The 12625-nt window shown below is 35.2% G+C and overlaps 1 protein-coding gene across 1 annotated transcript; it reads left to right on the plus strand.

Annotated features, from left to right (window-relative positions):
* The first annotated feature begins 4963 nt into the window (after nt 1-4963).
* Nucleotides 4964-12314, plus strand: LOC120329548 (farnesyl pyrophosphate synthase-like). Its single transcript, XM_039396197.2, has 8 exons — nt 4964-5261; nt 6311-6454; nt 7205-7303; nt 7985-8089; nt 8532-8693; nt 9195-9266; nt 9651-9791; nt 10290-12314. The coding sequence occupies exons 1-8, from the start codon at nt 5106-5108 to the stop codon at nt 10491-10493; spliced, it is 1083 nt and encodes a 360-aa protein (XP_039252131.2). The 5' UTR covers nt 4964-5105; the 3' UTR covers nt 10494-12314.
* Nucleotides 12315-12625: the final 311 nt, after the last annotated feature.

Below are 12625 nucleotides of genomic sequence, written 5' to 3' on the forward strand. Positions count from 1 at the left end.
CGCCACCGCACCTCTGATTCCCCTGCGTGGGTTCGCAGGTTCGAATCCCATGCGGGGAGAGTTATGTGCGAAAGGATTGCTGGACTCCTCGTCGCCGTAGGGTTGTTCACGTAACTGCTGGTTGGTTGCGGCTTTCTCCACCATCAAGTCCATGGTTTTGAAAACAAAAACCTAACTCATCCCATACCCGACATGTATTGGTAACCGGACGAGAGGCCGTGGTTCGCCATTTGGTTTAGCAGTGTTATCGGCCTTTCTCTCCCCCTGGATAAATATGTATATCCTATCCCATCCCATAGCCCATCTCTTCATGTACCCAATTCTGGTTGGTCAATTTGGCATTTGACTCCAACTTCAATCAGCTTGGCAATATATATATTTTTAAGAAAAGTTTTTCCTTACTGTTCACTCACGTTTAGAAAATCGACCAATTTGGCAGCCGCAACCAATTTTAATATGGTGTGGTGTGCAAGTAATTTTCATTCATTTTGTTTTTGTTTACTATGTAATTTATTTTCTTACTTTATAAAATCTCTGTTGTTGTGTGTCTGTGCGTGTGTGTAAATAAATTTAATAGTTTTGGGTGAGTGAATCCGTACCACTTCTATTTGGTAAAACCTTTCATCTCATATATATATTCTGTACGTTTTAAACCTTCTCCAAGGTTTTGTTTGCTCTTTCTGATTTCATAATCAGTTTTTATTTATTTGTTTTTATCAATAATTTTATTGCCTGTTATGCTGATTATGGAGTCGAAATAAACTTATACTTATATTTTGTTACAAGCGAACTGACAGGCAATTGTGGCAACAATAAAAATATCGGATCAAATGGGAATCAGATTTAATTTTAGAAAAATATTAGCTTTTTGGCGACTTCTTTCATCTTTAAGTGCTACAAATTCTAATTTGTGTTTTACAAATGCGGATTTTTCTCCAACAAAAATGGACATTTCATGTCCGATAAAAGGAAATAGAGGCTAGCAAACACAACATAAGCAGGAAGAATTAACAAGGAACTAGACGGCATTGCAGTATTTAGTGATTGTTATCCATAGACGAGATTGAGTATTCTATCCCCACAACTTCTTTATTCTAATGCGAATACCAGACTTCGCAGAAACCGCAAAGATTTTTTGGCAGAAATTTCCCTACTGTCCAGTTCACAGGCTCATCCGTCTAAGGTTTAAACGGTTCGATATTCTTCGCTTGAGTTTAGTGAGATAGAAATGAGTTGTACTGATGGAATAGGATTTGCATATTTATCCCGGGAAGAGAGAGCCGATAAGTCGCCTCAATCATATGGCGAACCACGGCCTCTCGTCCGGTTACCATTCTATGTCGGGTATGGGATTAGTTAGTTATTTGTTTTCAGAAGCATGAACTTGATGGTGGAGGAATTCGTAACCGACCAGCGCTTATGTGAACCACCCTACGACGGCAAATCCAGCAATCATCTCGCACATAACCATCCCCGCATTGGATTCGAACCTGCGAACCCACGCAAAGTAATCAGACGCGCGGTCTCAAGCGTATTCCCAAAGCTTCCCACGATGAGCCATACCGCCGCGCCTTGATCACTGTGATGGCATTACAAAAATCCTTGCCGGACCTCTCGTTTGTTGTTGCCGATCTCGATAAATGCTCAACGATGCTTCCTGGCTGGAATTTCTCTTCCATGAGAAAGGAAACACAGACCGCAGCCTCAGCCACCCTAGTAGATTCCAAAAAGAATTAAGATATCATTGATGTTGAATTTCCTTGGGATTAACTCAAATTTCGCAAAGTGAGTTCAAATTTATTTCAGCTGCTCAAATACGGCACTAGGATCACGAACTCAATTTCTTCACAGCAACACTAGCAATTTAAAGGAAGATAGTTTTTTGTTACTGAACCTCACCTTTCAAATTCTCTTTTTTTCTGGAAAAAAGTTCGGAGAAAATATTTTGAGGCTAAAATATTATTCAACTGACAAAAATAATTTATATTCTGAAAAAGTTTAACGCGGTCAACCCGGTTTTGATTTAATGTACAAAAACTTATTTGAAACTAGTAATTCTCGATAATGAATTTCACTCAATATGGGCATTTTTGAATTCAAAACTATATTTTGAAGCTTATTTGCAAAATTTGTTCCCGCATAATTATTTTTTAGAAAACAAGTAATATTTTGTCAATAGTTTCGGCCAACAATTTTGTTTTGGAAAATCAAAACAAAACATATTTAACAATTATGTACTAGATAAATTTTTTCATGTGTCATTCAAAACTTTCTCATATATATGAACTAAGGTAAAAACTATAAGAGAAATGATAATTTGATTCATATATATGGACACGTAAATTGTTGTTTTGCAAAGTCAACAACACCCAATGAATAATTTGCTAATTAAATCCACTGGCGACGATTTTATTTACGTTTTCAAATATATTTCAAAACATAGTATATATACGGTAAAACTTGACGAAAAAATATAAAATTTGCAAGATACCTATGTTCAAATACATGGACCAGTAACAAGGTGTCGCTATTTTTTATTCTGACACATCAAAAACGAATCTCTTGAAGTCCACAGAATTTTTTGAAATTAGTAAAAGTGATGACTTTCTGGAAAAATATCAATCTTTAACTACTGAAAATTTCAAAGCAATGGACCTTTCCCCGAGCATCGACTTCCTTGTTTACTTCGTGACATTGGCCAATCAGCAAATTGCAAAAAGTGATGTAACAATGCTCCTTTTTCGCATCCGCTCAGACACTTTTCTCACTCAGATTTTCAAGCGTGGTCGTAAACATTATCTCGTTTTCGCATTTTTGAACTCTATTCGTTAGTTTTCAGTTGTGTTTTGTAAACTTAAATGTAAATCAGATAATTTAATGGTCACCCTGTCTTCCTAGGAGTTTTAATTTAATTGCAGTAAAAAATATTTGTGTAGAAATAGCTGTGATAGACTAGGCTAAAATTCTTTAACGGTACTTTTAAAAACAGATTGTTGTAAGCGATGAATCATAATGATGGTTTGAAACATATACCTCATTTCACAGGCGCCAACTCGCAAAAGCACTCACAAAATAGCCCCCAAAAATTTTGCAATGGTAGAGAATAGGAAGAATTTCTAGGGGGTCAAAGGTCGGGGAAAGGTCCATTGGTCCAGTAATCAAAAAGAAAAGCGACTTTTTAAAAACGTGTCAAGGAACAAGAACAATAACATAATATTGAAACGATCGTTATGTCCACTGACGTATTCAATAAATACAATGCTAAGCTATGGATCTTTACCCGAGCATCGACTTCTTTCTTTGCTTCGTGACATTTTGTCAAACAGCAAGATGCAAAAAGTGACGTAACAATGCTCTCTTTTCGCATCCACTCAGACACTTTTCTCACTCAAGACAGATTTTCAAGGGTGGTCGCAAATATTACCTCGTTTTCGCGCTTTTGAACTCTATTTGTTAGTTTTCAGTTGTGTTTCGGAAACTTAAATATAAATCAGATAATTCAATGATCACTATCTCTTCCTAGGAGTTTTAATTTAATTGCAGTAATAAAAAATTTGTGTAGAACTAGCTGTGATGGACTACGCAAAAATTCTTTACCGGTACTTTTAAAAAACAGATTGTTGTATGCGATGAATCATAATGATGGTTTGAAACACATACCCCATTTTACAGGCGCCAACTCGCATAAGCACTCCTAAAATAGTCCCGAAAATTTTGCAATTGTAAATTATAAAAAGTATTTTTCGGGGGTTAAAGGTCGGGGAAGGTCCACAGGATTTAAAAAAAATCTATATGTTACTGCATTGAAAGTTGTTCTGACAATGTTACCTGGTGGAGTGGTGCTGATGTGTGAGCTGTACATAATTTTGGCATTTCATTGGCTGCTGTACTAAAAGGGTGAAATAGATTAACAGTTATAGGATATGCGGTGTAGCGCATCGTGCTAAGCGTTAGAAATACGCTTGCCACCACACCTCTGATTACTGGATTAGGTTCCCCCTGCCTGTGCGGCTGTGCCTGCGTCACTGTCAGACTGTGTCTGTGTGTGGTTTTCAATCCCACACAGGGCAGCAGGGGTAGTTATCGTATGTGCGAGAGGATTGTTTGACTCCTTGCCATCGTACAGTCGTAGCTTCGTAGGGTGGTTCACATAATAACCGCTGGTCAATTGCGGCTTCCTCCACCATCAGGCATCGGCGGTGTAGCGAATCGTGCTAAGCGCTAGAAATACGCTCGCCACCGCATCTCTGATTACCCTTCGTGGGTTTGCACTGCAGGTTCGAATCCCATGCGGGGATGATCATGTGCGAGAGGATTACTGGCAGACTGGACTCCTCGCCGCTGCAGGGTGGTTTACATAACCGGTGGCCGGTTACGGCTTCCTCCACCATCAAGTCCATGCTTTCGAAAACAAAATAACTGGCTAACTAATCCCATATCCGACCTGGAATGGTAACCGGATGAGAGGCCGTGGTTCACATATGATTATGCCGCCTTATTGATTTTCCTCTCCCCCGGGATAAATATATGAATCCTATCCTGTCAAGGGCGGGTCTCATGTAGTTTCGTACCTGACATACTTCTAGTGGGCGTAGAATAACAATTTTTTCCCTGTACCAATCCTAACCCCCACCTGACTACGTCATTCAAAAATTACGTCACAGTGACGTAATAGAGCCCTTCCAAACCATACGAACTGCCATCCAAGACAACACCCGAAATCGAACAGCTATTTCTCTTGTTTTCTCGTCACTACAATCCCAATAGGATAGAGATCGGTGACGTTAAGTCAGTTCTTTATCGTCGGCGCCGATGCCATTTTGGGCGATTGTACGTATATTCGGCAAGCTCTATGACGTGATTGTGATGTCGATGCAGCCCGGGGTAAAATGTAAATCATATTCTTTTCTAAGTACAGAAGTACAGTAACAGACACACTTAACGTTACAACTTTGTGTACTGACTGACTGAACTGACTTTCAACAATTTCTAATTTACATAACAGCATAAGCAGATTTGCCAAACGGAAATTTTAAAGCTCTAATTGCTGAATTGGGAAAGTGATTGATTCGTTAATGTCTGAATGAATTGAAAGTGTGAAAAAAATGAGCACATCTGATGGAAATGTAACGTCTGGTATTGAGTTGTGGGATTTATTTGAAAACCATTTTCCATCAATTGTCAAGCAATTGATAAAAGCACCCCCATCTCTTAATGGAGATAAAGATAGCAGTATTATGTGGAGTTATGAAAGAATTGAGGTAAGCTGTTGTAGTCTATGGTTATATTTCTGTTTTCTTTATAAGAAGTTTCATTCATAAGTTTACTTATTTCTGTTTTATTTATACAGTTATAAGTATAAAAATATGACACCCAATCAGGCCTGGTTAACACTTGGCCAGTTTTCAATTTTTAAGTTTGTAATTGGCAGCTACACAAGTTGATTTTTTGAATAAATGTATCAATAAAAATATGCAACTTTAGGACTGAGAACCACGAATACGATATATTTAAAATAGTATCTATACTAGCAGTTCGGCACACTATCCAAATTCCAAGAATTTCCCTCCATTCGGGTAAATGAATCAAACACTCAATGTATCTCACAAACGAGGGGCGTCTGGCACCACGTCAAATGTGTCATATCGCGCCATGCTTGTCTAAATTAATCGCGGTCGTCACATGACCAAAATGGCTGTTTTTTGCTAATAACTCTCTAAAGTCACCGTAAAAAAAATTTCCCTTCAGTAAATCGAAATATTTTTTTTCTGAGGAATTCAAGGATGACGTTATTAGATTGCACTTTTTTGTAGTATTTTGTGTATCTTCATTATACTGTATTTTTACCGATATTGGGGGACAACAATGTCCAGACGTCCTCCAAAAGGAGGGGTGTGTGTGTCTGATCATCGGTAAAATGGGTTTCTCTGAAACGAGACAATGTCGCTCAATCTGTTTAGTGTGCCGTACTGACTAGTGTGATACCGCTCTCCGGTTCCAAGCATAAACCCTATATTTGAAGGCATCAGTTATAACTGTCAACACAAACCACTGGCAGATGACTCTGCCACCTCCATATCGCCACAAAATCGCAAACAAATAAGTATGCTCAATAAACTAAAAAACCAATTCATTCTAAAATTGGCAGTTTGATACCATTCGATTTTTCATAATTAGTTCGGCGCATGAATTTTATTCATGTGACGGCGATGTGTGTCGTGATTAAATCATATTAATATTGCAGCAAACCATAAAAAATGATAGAATCTTATGTCACGATTAAACTAAATTCTGTTGCTTTTGATTTCAGGAACTTTTGAACTACAATGCCAGATCCGGGAAGAGGATGAGAGGTTTGGCAACTGTGTCATCTTATCTTCATGTTATGGGGAAAGATAACGTAAAAGAAGAGGATCTAAAAATTGCTTTATCTCTCGGATGGGCAATTGAAATTGTAAGAATTAGCTCATATTATACAATCTGTCATTTTTAATAATTTTCATATATAGATGAAATTTAAGCAAATTGTTATTAAATGAGGAATTATATCCTCTAATGTAATGTAATATCAAGCAAGCATGTGTTGAAAAGGTACATACAATAAAACCATGAAATTCACTCAAAAAATTCACCCAAAAAAGACTTTATGAGACCTAATCACCATCAAGAATGAGGAAAGTTAAAAGCCAAAAAGTTTCTACTGTACCTATTTATAATAATATTGAATATATTCTGTATTAGACCATTTCCAAATATAAATTATAAAAGACAAGGTACGGCCTATTCGATTGTGTTTGTATTTGTCAATGATTTATTGGAAATCAAAGTAAACAATGACATGATTGAATAAAATCAATCTTTCTGTCACATACGTTAATTAGTTTGTCAAAATTTTTTTAGAATTGTTTCACACTTTAATGACTTTATTAATTGACCCAATCATTGAAAAATAATCACTGCATTTCTTTGTTGTATAAACACCTAGATTCCATGTAATTCAGGAAAGGTCAGTTATAAACAAAGAAGGCCGTTGAAAAGTGCATAAACTTTAATCTCACAATAAAACTGTTTGTCATTGTAGTCAAGGTTTGAGCTTTGAACTTGTTGCAAAATCATATATTAATATTTGAAAATAACTCTATATATTAGCTCTATATGTATTATTACGGTTAGTCTTATATTCCTTTTTTATCCACTTTCTTAGATGCAAGCTTCATTTTTGGTTGCTGATGACATTATGGACCAATCACAAACGAGGCGTGGAAAACCATGTTGGTATAAGAATGACGGTGTTGGATTACAGGTATAGTATATTGAATTGAAACAAAAAAATCTTAATAACTTAAAAGTATTAGCTTAATGTCATTTACTGGGTACCATTCTGCTAAATGTCAAGATACCCGTCATAAGCTGAACTTCATTATCTTCCCGCAATAAGAATAGTATGCAAGCATGGCATGTGTGGAATTTTATGGTTTGTGGGCACGCTTCAATCAGCTACCCATAACCACTCATTCCAATATAGGTGAATAAATTGGAATCTTTCTTGAGCACCCACCCATTCCATGCTTTATCTTGCTGAGTTTTTTGTTTGTAAAATTGTTTTTCAATTATAGGCCTACATTTGGGATTGGACTTTGTAGTAATTACTGGTAACATAAATATAAAAACGATAGTTTCTCAGTAATAATTTAATAATAATTTTGCAGCCATAAAAGAACTACGCACCATTTAGTATTTGAGTATAATACTTGTGTTGCGAGATTTTTCAAAATTTATTTTTTAGAAAAATTGAGTCACTTGAAAAAAAGGTTGGGAGCCCTTGATCTGGAATACGAGTCGTGGTTAGGAATTAGGGTGTCAGAAAATGACACAAATATAATATACAAAGCCTATTTCAATTGTGAATATGTTAATGCCATGTGATGACGGGTTGCAGTTCAAATTTCAAACTTTTTCATTCAAATGATGTTATCATTTCCAGGCAGTGAATGACAGCATGGTATTGGAATCATGTGTGTTTCTTCTGTTAAAATATCATTGTAGGCACAAGCCATACTACGCAGATTTGGTGGACTTGTTTCGCGAGGTATGTTGTATTCATTTCACTCTTACATCGTAACAAGTTGATATGGTAGGACTGAAATAATTGCTGAGTTTTCAGTCACTCTAACATTCAGAAACTTCGGTTTTTTGTTTGTTTTTCCAGTAAAAAACATTTTGTGCCTGAAGCCATGGTGATTAGAGCTGACATGGGCAAACGATGGCCCGCGGGCCAAAATTCGGCTTAGCGGGTAATTCAATTTGGCCCAACTGATGCTTCCACAACCAAACTAAAACCAAATTTTGATGCTTTAGTCAATTAAAAATATCTAAAGGAATTTTTTGAGAAAGCATTCAAATTTAGTTGTAACACTGTAAAAATTGTTCATAAAATGTAACTTTTTAACAATGTAACTGAATCTATTTCACGATTACCATATAATATTTACTGTTGTGTATACAGCTCACTCCTTGTTTTATTACCACAGGTTATGACATTCACCGAGCTGGGACAGAGTTTGGACATGGAAACTTCTGAGAAACCTGAAGTTGATTTCACTTATTTTACTAAGGAACGTTATTATGCAATCATCAAATATAAAACATCATTTTATTCTTTCTATCTTCCTATTGCTTGTGCGCTCTACCTGGTGAGTACAGGCTGTTACTGTTACATTGATTTTACGGAATCATCACAATAAATTGCGCAGCTCATGCGGAACTATGCAGTCCTGGTTTATCAAATCTGCACATGTCTCTCTTGAATACTGAGTCATGACTAACTGATTATAAGTTAATACTTGGACCAACTGTACTGTGCAATGTATACCTAATCAATATGTTTGCATTATAACTCAAAAGAAACATAATCAATTTTATTTTCAGAAATAATCGAAAATTATCATCTAGATTTGTTACAATTTATTAAAAGAACTGTAAATAATTCTTCATAATAATTAACAAACATTAAATAGAATTGTTTTAATGCTTGTTTAGTCTTACAATTTGTGACTCTGAATTTTACCATTTGCATTTTGATGCAACTATTTCTATTTTGTTTTATTTTATCAAAAATATTCTCTTACTCCTTGCACTAGTGTAAAATGTAAAAATACAATTTATTAATATAATGTGATCATATTTTTAACCAGACTGGAAATGCAGATGAAACGACGTTGAAAAAATCGTGTTCTATTTTAACAGAAATGGGCTGTTATTTTCAGGTATTTTCAGCATTCTTATTTAAAAAAATATCGTTAATTAAAATGTGCAGTATTCACAACTGTCAGATATGGCTATTTAATCTTGGAATCTGCACTGATTTTGAATAAATTCAAATTTATTTTGTTGAAAGTGGTATTAGGCTCTCTTCAATCGAAGTAGATTATTTGGACATTGTATGCATCTTTTGTTACTGATCCATTCTTCCAAGATCATGCTTTATAAATGACATATAGGGCCTTCATCTTAGTGTTTGTATATTGTTCTCTTACTGACGTCAAAAGAGATAGAAACAGTACAATAGTTTCCTAATTTTGTGAGAATTTCTTCATCGTATCACCAAATCTAGGTAACATTTACTAAGAAAATTTACTATCGATTCTTAGGTACAGGATGATTTTATAGATTGTTATGGAAATCCAGACATAACAGGAAAGATCGGAACTGATATAGAATCGAATAAATGTTGCTGGTTAATCGTAAAAGCACTTGAACTCTGTTCATCCGAACAACGACAAGTTTTACAGGTAAATATAATTGTTCTGTAAGTTTCTATGAACTGTGCATCTTCCTTCTTTAGTTACTTTCTTCGAAATATTCATGTTTGCCAGTTGCCATAAGGCTGTTTTTATGAGATTTAGGAGAGTAATTTCAATGAACCAGATGTGCAAAACTTCCAACTTTCCAAGTAATTTGGTTTGCTTAGTACAAGTACATATTGGCAATAAAATTTATTAACATTTTATTACTTCATCACTCGACTTCATTCCATGTTGGAAATGTATAGGTATTCAGTAAATCTTCTTGGGGGTTGGTATCTCACCAGTTTGCTTGCTTTGCAGTTTTCATCAAGCAAATATTTATAAAATCAGTACATTTCTTTAATGGCCCAAAATCCGGAGGTAGTTTTTTTTAATGGAATTTAGACAAAAAAATACAAGTAATCACATTTTTGAGGACAATTGTTCCCCAATCAGTTTTTCTTTTTGATGTCTATTCATTCATTGTGGACTATTTTTGCACAGAAAAACTATGGAAAGTGGGATAAAGAAAAAAAACGAGCTGTGGTGGATGTCTACGAGCAATTAAATTTAGAATCTCATTACCACAAGTACGAAGAAGAGACATATGCTAAGTTGTCGACGGATATCAAAGAATTCAATCATCCCAATATTCCTAGAGTTGTGTTTTTAGAACTTTTAGACAAAATTTACAAACGTAAAAAATAGTACAAATCATCTACATGGTCAGACCCATCCGAATCACGACTTACATTTGTCACCATGATTGCACATGCACATATATTTAATAAAGACCTGGGCTTTGAGGAAGTGCTACACAAAATAATTGAAAACCCTTTTTGACTAAATGTGATTGCATTGTTCAATTTCATGTTATTTTTATTTTATTTTACAAATCATTGAGCACGGAAGATTTTGTTGAAAATATGAATGTTATTTATATAAATAATTTACAAATGAAGAATTTTAGTAATGTTATGAATTTGTCGCATATGACATGGATTATTTTGCAATGTTAAATTACACTCAAAGGTGGAACGTTGTGAAAAATTGTTTTTGGCTAGTCAAAAAACTTTGAGCGAACAAATTATGGACGCCAATATGACAAATGAACAATCAATCTTCTTCGAAGTGTTGCTTGCTCTAATTATTGTCAATATTGCCGTTTTCATACCCTTGCCGATTCATTCACTGAGATTCAAAATACCCAATTTTTGTAAAAACTTTGTGTATACACACAATTCAAAACATCATAGTAGTTTTAAATATTAATTGCCAGAAATAGTGCTTTCGTGCTAATTGTTCATCAATTATCACACAATGTCACTTATCACAATTAGCATGTCTTTTTTCCACCCCTGCTCAAGTCAAAGAATCTACTGCCAAACAGCAGCAAGGAGTAGAGGTGGAGGTATTAATTGTCATTTGAATGACCTCCTACATTGAGTTCAAGATATCTATACATAACTACAGGGTGACCAAAAAATAACCCAGATCCTTTGGAACATATTCTAGAGAAAACACCAACTTTTGTGCGCCCTTTGTTACTGACACTTTTGGGTACAATCATACCCAAACGGAAATTAAAGTGTTAAATTTTCGGGACAAAAATTGATCAGCTCACCGCATGTCAAAGTGCTTCGCATAAAATTGTAAATGCATCCGTGCAAGGATTTACGAGGAAAAATCTATTTGGATTGTTCTATGTACTCGTTTTGTATGTAATTTGCATATGTGTGTCAACATTCTTGTACATCCGTAGCAACGGCCATTTCTGGTGTATCTAATCGCTGTGATGGATGTATGCAATTCTTTTTCAAATATGTTTATTGTTAATTTGTGGCCAGTGTGTATTTAATGGAATTCAATTTATATGTCATTTTTAAAAACAAAACGTAATAATGTGAGCATTGTTGAAGAATTTTTAATGTGAAGATTTGCACTGACATAGTATAAATTATTGTGTTGAGCTGTTATTGTCACTTTGAAAAATCAAACAATTTTCATGCAACACCATTTTAATGGACCATCATTATTATATTGGGTTATCGGGCTTAACAAAAACGTGCTGCAGAGTTTAGATCCTGAGATTTTTGGTGATTTTGTTTCTACTTCAGGATTGCTTTCTGCAAATCGCACCATTCAGAAAAGTATACCTACCTAATCAAAGAAAAACTAAAAACATAATCCCAACCTATACATATTATGATGGTCCTCAAAATGTCATGGGTTATTACTTGAACGGCCATAGATCTCTATAATCTTTAATTTGCTATTCTAATATTGTTTGGTCATTGCCAGAATCTCGATTTCTATGGTTATATCAGGTTGGGGCAAAAAACATTTTTTTGGCCCATCCATTATATCAACTTAAATAATATATCCTTAGTCATATTGTATTGTCATTTTTGACCATGTGTACCTCTATATTTGTTTAAAAATATTATTTTATCCGATTTTAGCATGAATCTGACATGTGATCAAGTTTTAAATGAGAAAATTGAGCAAATAATTAAATAGTAAACCAGGTGCTTGTGTATGGGAAAAAAACTTATCATCAGCACAGCGGTGGACGCGTTGTTTGAAGATGGTTATATCCATACATTACTCTTCAGGCACAATTTACAGTAGTTATATATGTTTATATTAATTCTCACGCGGCTGCCGGGAGTCGTGCTCCAGTTGTGTTGCCAGTAACAGGGTCCATGGCTTGTGGTGCTGTAGTGTTTCAAGGACGCGCCCCGAGATGAGTTTCAGGTCAATCGCTCCAGAACTAACACTAGGTTGCAGATATGTACGCAGGGCCGGATTTATCATAGGATAGGATAAAATTCACATAT

Source organism: Styela clava, chromosome 12 (assembly GCF_964204865.1).
Source record: "Styela clava chromosome 12, kaStyClav1.hap1.2, whole genome shotgun sequence".
NCBI lineage: Eukaryota > Metazoa > Chordata > Ascidiacea > Stolidobranchia > Styelidae > Styela > Styela clava.

Coding starts and splice junctions, on each gene's coding strand:
- LOC120329548 (XM_039396197.2), top strand. CDS start 5,106: ATGAGCACATCTGATGGAAATGTAACGTCTGGTATTGAGTTGTGGGAT. Junction 8,090..8,531: donor TGGTGGACTTGTTTCGCGAG/GTATGTTGTATT, acceptor TTATTACCACAG/GTTATGACATTCACCGAGCT. Junction 8,694..9,194: donor TTGCTTGTGCGCTCTACCTG/GTGAGTACAGGC, acceptor ATTTTTAACCAG/ACTGGAAATGCAGATGAAAC.